General features: G+C 41.1%; 1 protein-coding gene across 5 annotated transcripts in view; it reads right to left on the bottom strand.

Annotated features, from left to right (window-relative positions):
• EDRF1 (erythroid differentiation regulatory factor 1) overlaps positions 1-15,059 on the bottom strand; it is a 33,736-nt gene that overhangs the window by 9,103 nt on the left and 9,574 nt on the right. For all 5 annotated transcript variants that reach the window (XM_061403837.1, XM_061403836.1, XM_061403839.1 and 2 more), the window contains 12 exons: positions 14,899-15,020; positions 14,074-14,185; positions 12,804-12,951; positions 12,606-12,714; positions 12,189-12,300; positions 10,682-10,942; positions 8,322-8,393; positions 7,652-7,802; positions 5,458-5,646; positions 5,002-5,202; positions 3,351-3,569; positions 942-1,165 (listed from right to left, as the gene is read on the bottom strand). In XM_061403837.1, the coding sequence (XP_061259821.1) occupies positions 942-1,165; positions 3,351-3,569; positions 5,002-5,202; positions 5,458-5,646; positions 7,652-7,802; positions 8,322-8,393; positions 10,682-10,942; positions 12,189-12,300; positions 12,606-12,714; positions 12,804-12,951; positions 14,074-14,185; positions 14,899-15,020 (1,920 nt within the window). The remainder of the gene's footprint in view (positions 1-941; positions 1,166-3,350; positions 3,570-5,001; positions 5,203-5,457; positions 5,647-7,651; positions 7,803-8,321; positions 8,394-10,681; positions 10,943-12,188; positions 12,301-12,605; positions 12,715-12,803; positions 12,952-14,073; positions 14,186-14,898; positions 15,021-15,059) is intronic.

Below are 15,059 nucleotides of genomic sequence, written 5' to 3'. Positions count from 1 at the left end.
TAAATGCGTGTTCTTGAGTTCTTATACCTCCTCCAATACTAGATAGCACCATTTGCCAAAAATTTTACAATTTGATAAAAGAAACTCAGTTTAAAAATTTCATAAAACTTTGAAATTGTTCTTACATATGAACCAGTTTTTTTGCTCAAGGTTATTTGTTCTTTCTGCTACTGGGGCAGCTTATTTTCAATGATTCTTAGTTGTTCTTTTTATCTTAAGGGCTTATTAACCTCTGAGCTGTCATGTGCTTTATTTTCCCTAGATTTGGACCACTCTGCAACTATGCTTTCTGTTGTGCATTTAAAAAACAATTTTTATGCATATGAACATCCATCTTTGGATGGATTTTTGCTTTGCGATTTTTGCTCATAGTGTTATGAAGGCAAAGTCCCATCTCATCAGATTAAATATCTACCTGTGTTTTCCTTTGAGATTTCTACAGTTTCACTTCTCCATGTCGATCTTTCATCCATTTGACATTTGCTCTGGTGGTAGTTGTCATTCAGTCGCTGAGTCGTGTCCAACTCTTTGCGACCCCATGGACTGTAGTCAACCAGGTTTCTCTGTCCATGGGAGTCTCCAGGCAAGGATACTGGAGTGGGTTGCCTTTTCCTTCTCCAGGGGATCTTCCCAACCTAGGGACTGGACCCATACCTCCTGTGTCTCCTCACTGGCAGGCAGATTCTTTACCACTGCACCACGCAGACTGGGGTGGCTTTAATCTGGTTACACCAATGCAGTTTACTGAACGACTGTGTTTTCCCTATCAATTCAACCTGTCGTCTTCACTACTGAATCCTTAGTATTAGGCCAGTTGCTGATGTCTCATCCTCTGCCATCACCACAGTTAACTATTTTAGTTTTATAACCTTTTAGTGGAGCTACAGCAAAGTGCAAATGACAAGTGTGAACAGATGAAGCCCAATATGCAAGAGTGTTACCTTATTGTAATACAAGCCTTCTTCCGGTGAAAATTCGCGTTTAAATTCATCACCTGCGCCACAGTGCGCCTGTGCACAAATCCGCATGAGTCGCCCCGTGTTACATAATAAAAGGGCCGCATTTGTGGCGTCGTCGATTGACTCAAAGTTGTGAATTCCCTTTTCAAAACAAGAAAAGCTTTTTTTCCACAACTGTTGCTCTGCAGTGGACACAGTTTTGCTCACTTTGCCAAAAAAAGAAAGAAAACAATTGCGTAAGCAGGTATCAGCGTAAGCCCACCAGTGTGTCTCGATGAGAGGAGCGCGGCAGTGACAGGATGTCCAGGGTAGCACCAGCCGCCTGGGTCAGCTGCAGCGCACTGTTCTCATCACAGCTGTGGTATTCTCTTCACACCTGTTATGTTCTCATCACACCTGTTATATTCTTATCACACCTGTTATATTCTCATCACAGCTGTTATATTCTCTTCACACCTGTTATATTCTCGTAACACCTGTGTTCCCCACCCCCAGACTTATGCTGAGGTCCTAAACACAAACGCAATTCCTTTAAGGCCATCTGTTGTTGCTGTTCGGTTTCTAAGTTGTGCCCTCCTCTTTGTGGCCCTGTGGACTGCAGACTACCAGGCTACTCTGTCCATGGGATTTCTCAGGCAAGAACACTAGAGTGGATTGCCATTTCATACTCTGGGGAATCTTCCCATCCCAGGGACTAAACTCGTGTCTTCTGCATTGGCAGGTGGGTTCTTTAGCACCCAGCCACCCGGGAGGTCCATAAGGTGGGACTCTGATCCAAAGTGACTGTCCTCATAAAAGAGACAGACGCCAGCAATGTGCACAGACAGAAGGCCAGGTGAGAAAACAGCAAGAAGGGGGCCACCTGCAAGCCAACGGGAGAAGTCTCAGAGAAATCCAGCCTTGGACTTTTAGCTCCAGACTGTGAGACATCAACTTCTTTGTGAAACCATCTAGTCCATTGAAATTTTTTTTTTAACTCTTTATTTTGTATTGGAGTACAGCTGATTAACAATGCTGTGATAGTTTTAGGTTGACAGCAAAGGGACTCAGCCATACATACACATGTATCCATTCTCCCCCAAACTCCCCTTCCACCCAGGCTGCCACATAACACTGAGCAGAGTTCCCTACTATATCCCTATGCTATACAGTAGGTTAGTCTGTACTATTTTGTTATGGCAGCCAAGCACGCTAAAACAATATTCTGAATCCTCTTCTCTATTAATAAGCTGATATTAAAGCAAGCAAATAAGAACATCTGAGCAAAGCACCATTTTATAAAGATTCTAGAGACATGGTCCCTTGAATTTTAAGAGGCACAATCTGCATCTTCTCGAATTCTCCTTTCTGACTACCACTTTTCATATGCCTTTACTGACTTCCTCCTCCAGAGGCACCTTAAAAGCACATGTTCTTATATCTCAATTTAAAAAAATATACTATATATGTATAAGTAACAACAAGAAAAAAGCTCAGGTCCTCCCACTAGCAATGACCTCTTGTACCCTAGCACCAAGCACCGCTCACAGGGCACAGGCATACAGTAACTTACTTATTCAGCTCATGCATGGTCCCCAGTTCTCTCCCTCAGCCCTTTTTGTTTCTCATGCTGTGTACAGCCTCTACAATTTCACCCATTCCCATGGGTTCAACTATCACCCTGATGTGAATGGTTCCCAGCCTAAGTCTCGCTAACCCAAAGAGCTCTTGCTACCCCACACATTTCTGACTACTAGACCAGACCATTCACTCACATGTCCACTGGCCTCTCACACTCAACATGGGTCCAGAGGACTCCAACACCCTCTGCCTGAATCACTGAAGACCACTCGTTGCTACTCCCAACACCCCCTGACACGGTATCTCTGGCTCTTCCCTCCTGCCTACTCTGGTCAGGACATCCCACCTTACCCACGTCTGCCTGCTGATGCCCTACGTGTCACGTGCGATCTGCCCAAACTATACCTTCTTCCCACAAGCCTTCCAAAAACACGCAACTCGAGGAAACATCTTCTTTCCCCACTCCTCTACTGTACTGCACTGGTACTTACAGCATTTTTCAGAGATCTGTATTCATATCTGGCTTCCCAACTCGGAAAACTAAGTCTTAGCTGATTTTATATCCAGAACAAAGCCAACCACATGGCTGACTGTCCAACTCACTTCTGAACTGATCTGGTGGAGGACAGAGGACACTGAAATGATAACTCCCAAGGGAAAATAATGTCTCTTCCTACTTTGATTTCTTCAGGATTTAATAATAAAAGATAAACAGTGCATCCCTTTATGACATTAAACCAAATGCCACAGTTCTTGGCTTAACTATGTAAAAATCAGCATGATTTACTAACAGAATAGGTGATAAAGAGAGGACTCCAGAAAGATACTCACCTAGTCTCTCACTCTGTAACGCAGCAGCCTGATTCATGTAAAAGACACCGATTTCATTTCTAATGTTACCCATTCTCTTCAGTACTTGTACATAGTGTTCTGGATTTTGACTTTTTAAGTCACTAAACTGCAAGATTTCATTAGCAGCCTCATAACATTTACAACTAACTGAAAGTTGACTTTCTAAGTCTGTAGACAAATCAGTGGCCCATGCAAATCCTTAAAAGAAAAAGAGGGAACATTACCACGAGTCATACGAACCCTTCTTCCTTAGCATCTAAGTAATCTAATACTTTTAAGACAAAAGATCAAATAGATGCAATATAGTATAAACATATTAAAATTCAATTAATACCACTAAACTTTTAAATTTCAGAAGGTCTCTGAATTTAAACAACTGCATTTTCTTGAAACATTAACATCTGATTAAGAGAAGTACTTTCCTGCCTAAAAATATCAAACAATTCCCAAGACCCAGATTTTACCGGATGTACTGCTTATTGGTACAGACCTAAAGTTGTCCCCTGATACAGAGTAAACCATTTTTTTCTTTTTAATTACTGAAAACCGTTCTTGAAATAAATTTCTGACTGCTACCAGAGGCTAGTTATGTACATTTCCTTCTCCAGAGGATCTTCTCACCCCAGGGATCAAACCTGGGCCTTCTGCACTGCAAGCAGATTCTTTACCAATTTAGCTACAAGGGAAGCCTCGTTATATTGATAGCAAGTTTAAGTCGCAGAAGAAGCTAACTGATAAGCTCTAAAGACTTAAACCTGCCATCTAGTGGAGACTGGAGTAAACTCAGGGGCTGGGCCCAAAAACTCAAAAGAAAAAAGGGCAGTACCTCTGCTGCTAACTTTCAGGGAGCACATCACTCTTACAAAGAGGCACCTTAAGTGAAACTAACATGATGGGAGCTCCAAAAACAAACTACGGATTTTCTCACCACATCTGTTAAAATAAAACGGTCATCTGAGAAATTCGGACAGGGAGGAAGGGAAGAAAGAGAGAGGAAGGGAAGAAACCCCCAAGGAAAATTATACATTTCCTCCCTCTGTGTACTCTCTAGATGTTAACAGTCCAAAACTTTGGGATGTGGGTATCAAGTGATATAAACAACTCAAGAGCATAATAAACAATTTCATGATACATTACAAAAGCACCTTATGTCTCATTTACTGCCCTAATCGCAGGTGCTTATATCTATTGGATAGAGCTAAGAGAAGGAATACTGCTGCTGTGGGCTAAAGTCTCCCATCTCCCAGGCTTAAAATCTGACGACTCCAAAAACACAGCCGTGAACCAAGTTCAAAAAATAACGACCTCTGTATCTTAGCCCCCAGGAACCATTCAGAAGGTAAAACATTCATTTTTACGCATTGCTAATTCCTTTTCAAAAGAAAATCATGGGTTGGTCAGTTGACGAAAGGGTTATTACAGAAAGACAGTGTAAAATGGTTAATATGATCGTCTCCAGAGATTATTTTTAGTTAGTTCCAGTTGTATAATTAGTAATTACAAAATACTTCAAAACCGTTTTAGACACAAATACACAGGATTGTGTTCAATGTTAACATTAAGAAACGATGAAACCCTGACATTTCTGGCACTTCTCTGAGCCACAGTGCAGGCCCCCTCCCTCACGTACCCTGGCAGCTGGACTCCCTGTGGAGGCTGTGCAGGATCTCCTGGTCCTCCTTCGTTTGGTAATTGAACTCCTCAAGGTGTGCCGCCCTGTTGCTTGCGTTCTGGGCCAGCATTAGCTGGATATCACCGCAGAGCGTCAAATACTGAGAAAGAAACAGCAGCACTTCAGAAAGCATATTGGTGCAGAGGCAGCAGTAAGTATCTATGTGGAAAGAGCAGGAAGGAGAAAAAACACAGCACGTTAAAAATGAAAGGACACAGTAAAACTTACGAAAATCTTTCCTGTATTTCAAAATGAAGGGTTGTTAAACCAGAGTGGAAAATACTAGGAAACATACAAGGTGAAAAAAAATTTTTTACATGAAAATTTCACTGAGTAAAATTTCACTGTGATTCAGATGCTTTCTCTGATCTCTCCTCCCAAAGCTATTACACATATTCATCTGCAGTGACTTACCATGGCTCTGCAAAGCTAATTTAATGTATCGTAATGCTCTTCCGTATTTCTGAAGACTCATGGCTGCATCAGACAAGACGTAATAGGCCTTTGATGACTTGAGAATCAGCTGCAGCTTCATTTTATGTTGCCAAGAACCAGGGATCATTCCAGATTGACTGGAATAATTACCCTTCTGAAGGGAGCCCACTACGACATGAGGGGGAAAAGACGCACATTTTATTTGAATATAAGTCTCACTGTAAAAAAAAAAAAATTGTTTCTTGATATAAACACACCAGGCTTCGGTACAATTAACAGCTACAACAAAACTGGTAAATACTAAGCTACTAAAACGCAGCGAAGTATTAATAGAACAGCAGTGTCTCAATACTCTTGAGATCTCCAAAGCCCCGCTTCCACGCAGCTGTCAACTCTGTCACTCTCTCTGGGGGTCACTGACATCACTGGGTTCATGACTGCCATCTACTTCCTTTCTCTAGCCTATGGGTCAACCTGCCCCAAAGTTCACCTTCCTGCTGCTGCTGCTGCTGCTAAGTCGCTTCAGTCGTGTCCGACTCTGTGCGACCCCATAGACGGCAGCCCACCAGGCTCCCCGTCCCTGGGATTCTCCAGGCAAGAACACTGGAGTGGGTTGCCATTTCCTTCTCCAACGCATGAAAGTGAAAGGTGAAAGTGAAGTCGCTCAGTCGTGTCTGACTCTTAGCGACCCCATGGACTGCAGCCTACCAGGCTCCTCCATCCATGGGATTTTCCAGGCAAGGGTACTGGAGTGGGGTGCCGTTGCCTTCTCCGTCACCTTCCTAAAGCACAGCTTTAATCACAGTAGAACTCCTGTTCTAAACATTAAAATGGTTCCTCACCACTTATTATGTCATGCTCAGCATCTCCCAGGTTCAAGATTTCTCGTTTTTTTGATCAGCTCTAATGTTTGAGTCTTTCGAAATACAAATGAAAAGTATTTAAGGCTCTTTTATGGTTTTATTCATGCCTGTATTTCTTTTTCCTCTGCTACTGTATGCATTTTCGATGTGTGAGGCATTGTCAGAGAACCAAAGATGAGGTTTTACTCACAAGTGTATTTGTGTGTGTGTATAAAACCATTAAGCACAGCTGAGGATGACTAAGGCAGGCTTCAGGAAGTGCTTACAGGACAAAGTGGTGAGGGAACCAAGGAATGTGACTCAGACAGAGGTGGTGAACACAGAGGCCTTAAACAAGAGCAGGATATTCAACAGTTGAGAGGGGGAGGAAGGAACAGACAGAAAAGGCATTTCAGAAAAGACAACAGCGTGAAAAAAGCAGAGACAGGAGTCTCAATGCCGGTGTGTACAAGCTCAGACCTGCACACAGGAGGCACAACAAATGCTGGGGAGGTGAGTCTTGCCACACCCCACTTACGCTCATGAAGAGAAAACCTTTCAGAAAGCTCTTGGTACTATTTTAAACATACGGGCTTTCAAAATACTTTTAAAATTAGCTGGAAATTGGTTTCAAAAAAGGGAGCGGGGATAGGATTGGGAAAAGAAATACAACTTAGATTAAAATGAGAAACTCAGCACTTTTACTTTGAAGCCCACACGTTCCTCGTGAAGTGACGTCCTTGAACAGATCAATGCTTTGTGAGTACTCGTGCAGCTTAGTCCAGTGCTGTGAGGGGAACAGGCTGCCGCTGCTGTGGTAGCGCTGGTCGTCACACGCACTGCTGTGAACACGTTGCCTGCACTAACTCACTTAATCCATACAGCACCCCTTTAAAGGAGCACTGCTTTTGTCTCTACTTTGGGAGAGAAAACAAGGCTCAGCAAAGTCAAACAACCTGCCCCAGTGAAGCTGAGACCTGAAGCTGTGCGGTTTGGCTTCTAAGTCCTTGTGTTTAAGCCCTCGACTGCTCCTACTGAAGCAAGGCTTTCTCAGGAGAAGCCTAAGGCCTGAGGGCATTAGTTCCTCACAGCGGGCGACAGGAGGAGGCCGGTTCCTTACGCTCTTGTTAGAAATATCTACCAAGGATTGAAATCACCCTGCTTTATTTTACACTTGAATGAAACGATATCTTCCCCTACTTTCCTTTCATATGTATCCTTTATCTGAATTCCTTTCAATGAAGGACTTAATTGACCCAAATCTGCTACTGATAAAAGTCCAGTACATTATTCCATTGAAATGGCCTTATTTGCACTTCAATTCAACTTACTTTTGTCCAAAAACAAGGCCATCTGCTTCTCTAGACCCTCAGGACCCCCTCTTGTGGATTCATCCTCATATTTTAATGGGATTGGGGTGTTGGGGTCAGCGGCAGGGAGGTCACTTTCTTTTTTGATGCTGCTGTCCACAGACTTTAAACCCTTTAAGAAAAAGGAGAAATGTTTACATGTCACTGAACATCAACTGGAAATGAAATATAACACAGTATCTGGACAACCAGATACACTTAGGAGAATTTATATTTTGAAAACATACTTTAGAAACTATATTTGGCCTGAAAGTTAGGAAAAACTAATTTTCAATCATGCTTTAAGGGGGAAAAATATCACAGTAGAATATCACTCAGAATAACATTTAGCTGATTCACTTTGCTGTACAGCAGAAACTAGCACAACATTGTACAGCACCTATACTCCCAATAAAAATTTATTTAAAAGAAGATTAACATGTAGACACCAATAAACAAGTGAGAAGGCAATGGCAACCCACTCCAGCGTTCTTGCCTGGAAAATCCAGGGACAGCGGAGCCTGGTGGGCTGCCGTCTATGGGGTCGCAGAGAGTCGGACACGACTGAAGCGACTCAGCAGCAGCAGACAAGTGCCATTTGCGTGTCAAGTACAAGCTTTACTCAAACAATGAAGTCTAAACTGAAACTTACCTCCAGAACGTAGCTCAGCACAAGCCTACAGCGCTCTTCTGTGTCATGACAAACCGGAAATGCACAACTGGGCTTCAGAAACAAACGTTAAAAATTATTAACATGCTGCCAATACAACAAACTCCATCTCCCAGGAATTACTAAAATTCTGCAAATCAATAAATTTTGAACTTTTCTGTGTATTCAGCTTAGTGAGGTATCTGTTTCAAGGTTAATGAACTGTTTCAATTACACACTAATCTTGTTTTAATTGCAGAGTAAATGGATATAAGCATCAACAAAAATCTTGTTTAAAAAGATCTTCCGGTATATGTTGCTTTAAGTACTTAAAATTAAAAATATAATTCTATTACAACCAAAAAAGCAAGCAAGAAATGTTTTAAATAAATCTACATCTAATCCGATAGGTCAGCTCACCCCCAGCGAGCACTACTAATGCTTGCTAACACACAGTTCACAATATCAGCAGTTTAGCAATGTTAACCAGTACTGCCCACGGTCTCATGTATAATGTATACACTTAATTAGGAGCAGAGCCAGTTAATAACCTCTGCCTACTGAGTGATATGATGTGTAAGTAGTTCTGTGAGGCATTCCACTTGGTGAATCTTACAGGCTGGAATTACCGCTCTCATTATACAGAGAAGTAAACTCAGATGTTAGGTGCTGTGTTCAAGCTTGCAGTGAGCGAGTGCTGAGTCCGGGGCCCTGGAGCCACACTGTCTGTTCCCAGAAAGTACTGAGATACGGCAGAGCTAACACAAAAGACATGTTTATATGAATGCTATTTCTGAATGCTTTTGATATTGATACAAAGTACTCTGCTAAAAAAAAAATCTGTAAACACACCACTCACCAAATGTAACTGCATTCTGTTGACGAAGCAGTTTCCCAAATAAGGTACCTTTTACAACCAATGATTTTGTTTACAGTAAGAAACATTTTTTTTTTACTGTACTGGGAGTTGCTCAAGCTGCCAAGTGCACTAAAATTCAGATGGACAGTTAATGACTTTTTCCTGCGGTGATTTAGTCAAATATTTACTGAACACCAATTATGTGCTGTGGGCTTCCTAGGTGGCGCAATGGTGGTGAATCCACCTGCCAATGAGGGAGATGCAGGTTTGATCCCTGGGTTGGGAAGATCCTCTGGAGGAGGAAATGGCAACCCACTCCAATATTCTTGCCTGAAAAATCCCATGGACAAAGGGGTCACAGTCCATGGGGTTGCAAAGAGTCAGACATGACTGAGTGACTGAGCACACGTGCACTTTATGGGTTGTAGCCACGGAGATACAGGAGAGCCTATATTTCCAGGGAGCCCATACCTCCAGGGAGCCTGTATTTCAGTGATGGGACACAGACACACGGGAATTTCAGGTACACATTACCAGCCCCATGAAGGAGAAAAAAACAGAGCATGTTTTATCTAGAGCAGTCAAGGAAGGTCTCCTAGAGGAGGTGACATTTCAATCAACTTAGAAAAAGCCAGCCACAAAAAGGTCTGGGGAAAGGGTAAGTTCCGAGCACACGCGACAACAGATGCACAGGCCCTCAGGTGGGCATGACTCTGAACGTGAGAGACAGAGAAGAAGGCAGTGGGGCTAAGGTAAACAAGAGGAGAAATGAAGAAGAGGTCAGAAGGACAGGCAATGTTTTGGAAGGACAGAGAGATCCTCTAAAAACCTATTTGAATATAAAATTTCCATCTGAAAGTTAACATCAGAGCTTAAAGTAAGAGATTATCTATAAATACGACTGGAAAGTAGTAATAATTTGGAAAAATGAAACACTGTCTAGAAAAAATGGATGGTATGACAGTCAACGCGATCAACACCAACAGAAACCTAACGGGCAGGAAGCTGTTAGGGTCCACTGGGCCGTGACCAGTCCCAGTGACCAGGGACATGTCCAACCCAGCTGACATGCCCACAGTCACTGAAAGGCACCGTCCTATGGCACAGGGACAAGGTACCAGGTCTCTTCACACATGGATCAACAAGCCGCCCATGCGCTCTGATTCTATGTTCACCAAGCCACAGATGCTGTCTCCCAGCAACACAGCAACTGGGCAGGGGCACCCTGAGGAGAGGGGGCTGCACACTGGTCACCGGAAAGAAAAATCTCCCACATGAAAATTAACATACTGACGTATCATTTACACATCTGCCCACCGTCAGTTTACATGTGGGTCAGTGACCCTGCGACAATTATAAAACTGATTTTCAGATTTCATAGAGCTAATGATTATCAGATCCTATATCATGAAGGATTAGTTGAAGTAACGCCATCTTTTGAGAGGCTAACTGTACTCAATTAATTCCATTAATGAAATTTTAATGCAAATGTCAACATGCTTACCCTGATTTGATGAATGGATTTGTATTTTTCTGGAACGGACAGCTCTCCAACAGACTTAATTATAGCTACTGCTTTGTTATCGTCTGATGGGTCAGAGCTAGTGCTGTATGACCCGTTTTCATCGCTGTCTGGCATCTCCTCCTCCTCTTCACTGTAACTTTCATCAGAATTCTCATTTAATGGAGATTCTGAACTTTCTTCTTTTTTAGGTTCATCCAATTGAAAAAGTTCTGAAAGCATGTAATTGGCTGAAGCAATAATCTTACAAAAAGAAAAAAATATATTAGTGACTCACCAAAATTGAGCATTTTAAAACGAAATGAACTTTACTACTGTACTAAGAAATCTGAGGAGATCTGCAGACAGGCATACACACAGAAACATTCCTGATTCTAAGTACCAATGCTCTCAATGTACTGTAAAATCCTCATGGGTTGACATGTTTATTTCCTGAGACTATTCCCAGCCTTCTCTCTTAAGAAAAAATTACAACTGTGTTTCACTGGAGACAAATTTTCATATGTAAAGTGTCACAACTAAAATATTAGCAAGCCATCACTCTGTATCAACCAAGAAACTGGAATTTACCATACAATTTACAGTTCTAGGGGAAAAACCTCCATGAGCTTAATGAGCAAAAAGTCCAGAAATTTCTGGTTTCCCTTAAAATTAGCATTTACGTATCAGCATTATTCTACTCTATTATTTAAGTAATTCTTTATCACAGACATGCAATAGCCTTAACACTATTTTCTAACTTACTAACCACCACCTTAATCTGCAATTAGATATTTAATCCAAAAAGTGTTCTGCCACTTTTCTTTGAAACCAGTTTCTCTTGGTTTGGTCTCTGGGAAAATCTTTATCTCCAAATTGAATATGGCTACAATTAAAATTAACTTGACTCTTTAAAAAAAATCATAAATCATAATACTAAGTATCTTTTCTGACTTAAACAGGATACAACAACTAGCCTTACACTGAGACACACAATTATCAAGTTCAGACCACTGAGGTTTGTAATAAGGGTGATGTAAAACCACGGGGTGCAAGACTGAGGTTTTTAAAGAGATGATTTTATATTCTGAGGTACAGAATGTGGACCTTATTCATGTAAGTGGGTCTTTCAAGACAGACTATAAAATAGTTTTCCACTTTCTAACAATGAAAATACAAAGGAAAAATGGCACTACTTTGTTAAAATTATGTGAGTTCTAAATTTATGGAACAAAATCTGGCGAAATCAATTTTAATATATTTGATTCAATAAACACAAAATATTTCAATATGTAACGTGTACACATGTGCACACACACAGACTCTTCAAAATTCAGTGTGTGTTTTCCATTTAAAGCACATCTCAGTTCAGATTAGGCACAACATGTGGTGACTGGTTAGCAAACCAGATCAGGCAGTTACAGACTATGCATTAGGTGGCGTTAATGTCTAGGCAACCATTCTCTATCAGAATGCCAAAATTCTTTTAGAGGGCGTATATTAATCTTACTTGAGGATGTCTGCTTTTGTCCAGCAATTTAACACAATTCAGAAGCAGGGTTCGAACCGTCCCGTAGTGTTTCTTATTTTGATTCTTCTTCATCATCATGTTGCAAGCAACCCTAAAAGGAGTTTATATCAACTTTACTGCCCATTCATCATTTTCTCCAGACTCAAGTCTAGGCATGCTCTTCTTTCCTTCCAGCAGAATAAGGGCATAAGAAACAACAAAACATTGCGTTTTACACCCCTGCTCTTTTCCCTTTTCCTATTTATTTTGCAACAGTATATAGATGTATATACATACACATTTTTTAAACTATGAAAATCTAAAAGGTATTTAAAACCTTGGCATAGATAGGGAGGCCATATACTTAAAACTTTTAAATAAGGCTACTTCTTCATCTTAACTACTTAAAGCACTCACTTATATAAAAGAATAGCCACTGGCATTGTGAATGGATTTTGGTATTTGTCTTCAGTTTCTTCACAAAGAGTAGTGAGATCGTAGAGCTTCACTATATCACTGCCACTTGCTGGGAAGAAAACAAAACAAAAAACCAAATAAACCTCATTTTACAGTTGCCAATCAAATCAATGATTACTCATTGAAACATTAGCTTACCTTTAAATAGCCAATAGGTATGTCCTTCCTTGGTACAATTAGATTTTAAAAATGATAAAATATTTTGTGCAATGTCTTTTATGACTTTAGTAGAAAAATTAGAGTTTTCCAAATTGGGAATTTCTTCTGTCTTTATCATTTCATACTTCTATAAAACAGAGAAAAGACAGTTTGAGAAAACCTGCACAGCAACACTTCTCTTATTAAAGAGAGACCACATGTATAAGTCCTGCAATTAGAGACCTTCGCAGCATGACAGTTTAAGGCACTGGTTCTCGGTCTTTTTTCTGCTCTAATACTCTGAAGGAATCTGACCCGTCCTTGCCAGCAATGTGGTGGTTTTACCACAGGAATAACTCTTAAGGGAGAGTCATCACCATACTTTGAACCACAGACTTAGGCACATCTCATTTCTGTCCCAACCACAGAATAAGTTGTACTGTACACTTTCTTCCATTCTACCCTCATGGTTTTCAACTGGGAAGGTGATAAATCAAGGCAGACTTCACCCAGTAAGCTTTCTCAAAATACGTTTTTCGCTTTTTCTTTTCCCAGACACCAGAGTCACCTGGGCAGGATCTCCAGTGCACACTGCTTTTCCTTTGAGTTCTGGACTATTCCTTTAAAGAAATGGAGCACGGGGGTGGGGAGGGATGGGGTGTGTGTGGAGGACAGGCTGCAAGGCTATCACCATCACAATCTCTAAAGTGCCTCCTCATTTTTTTTTCTAGCTTGTCTCCGGCTCGCACTTCCCTAAATGCCTCTGAGCATATTTTCTGAAATACTCTATAAGACTAGAAACTGCAATTCAATTGGAAAACAGATCAGGTCAAAACAGAAGCGACCACACCCTTCTCTGGTCATCCAGACTCGCTATCTACTTTATCCTTCCTCAACATTCTGCATCAAGTATTCATATCTGTACACCAAATAGCAGTACACGATACTGAACACACACCTTCACTGTTCAGACACTTTGAAGTAATTACTATGGGTGCTTGCCTTAAAATTACAGTTCTCCAGCTAAAAATGTAGATTTTAGAATATTTATGACCTGCTCACAAATTACCTATAAGTTAAACTCCTGTAACATCTAGAATTCTGACAGCACCAACTCAAATGTAATAGCACTCTAATTTCAGTTTAGCCGTAGTTATCTTCCTTGCCAAAATATACCTTACTCAAGAGTGTTAAACACTTTAGTGAGGTACTTTCTGCCCCAGTCGGTAGTTGAGAGAGTATTTCAAAAGTCACACTGTATCAGGCTTACCTGTACAATTCCATTTACATGAAAACACATGACAAGCTCTGGCACGTTGCATATCAGGTTGTCCAACCAATAGTCAATTCCAGTAAGCACATTAATTGGTTTGTTGTTATCCCTAAAAACACATTTCTGGTGTTATTTGATTAATGAAAATGTTCCATTACAAATCATCTGAGACTTACTTCCCTCATTAGAATGTTTTAATCTGTCCTCCCTAGTTGGAGAATGCCATTTATGCTTCTCTTCTGATGAGACATGCATACGCAGCTCATGGGGTATGTTGTGCTTCACATCTTCCCATAAGCTTTGCTTGGACTCCTAACGGGTGTCCGTAAGAGCTTTCAGGAGCAACAGGAGGAACTACGACACAGGTGACTGGGAGCCTACTGCACAGTCCTCACACAAACTGCAGTGAAGACTGACCAGCACACATCACAGCGCCCAAGTCAGAACTCACACAGGGTGGACGATGTGAACACGTACAACTGGAACATTAAAAAATGCTTACAAGCAGTTAACAGGAAGCTGGTAAACCACCTTCTTAACTGGTTAAATAAACTGTACTCTATTCTCACAAGTTGTAGATTCAGACCTAAGACTCAGTCAGTACAGCAGGTCTCTGACTCCACTACCAAGGACTAGAGTGAAAAGCCAGCCACAGGGTTTTCAGCACTTGCTGAAACACTCCTTCCGTACTGTGGCCATTTCAACTGGTGCAGGAAGGAGGGAAGTGAAAAAAAAAAAAAAACGAGAAAAAGGAAAGGATGCCAAAATAAGCAGGTGAAAGCAAACTGGAACATGATTCTAAAGGAACATAATTCTCGTTACCTGAGACGTAAACTGACTGCTGGATATCGGCCGCCTCCAAAGATAGGCATGTTGGAGCCAACTAACATGTGTATGTCTTCAAACGTCCACAAAATATTCCGAACAAAATCATTTTTAAGACCCTTTGATTTGAAATAAAATAGAAAGATTATATAATAAAC

This window comes from Bos javanicus, chromosome 26 (genome assembly GCF_032452875.1).
Source record: "Bos javanicus breed banteng chromosome 26, ARS-OSU_banteng_1.0, whole genome shotgun sequence".
Lineage (NCBI taxonomy): Eukaryota > Metazoa > Chordata > Mammalia > Artiodactyla > Bovidae > Bos > Bos javanicus.
Note: the sequence above shows the minus strand (reverse complement) of the source record. Positions and strands in the feature narration are given on the sequence as shown.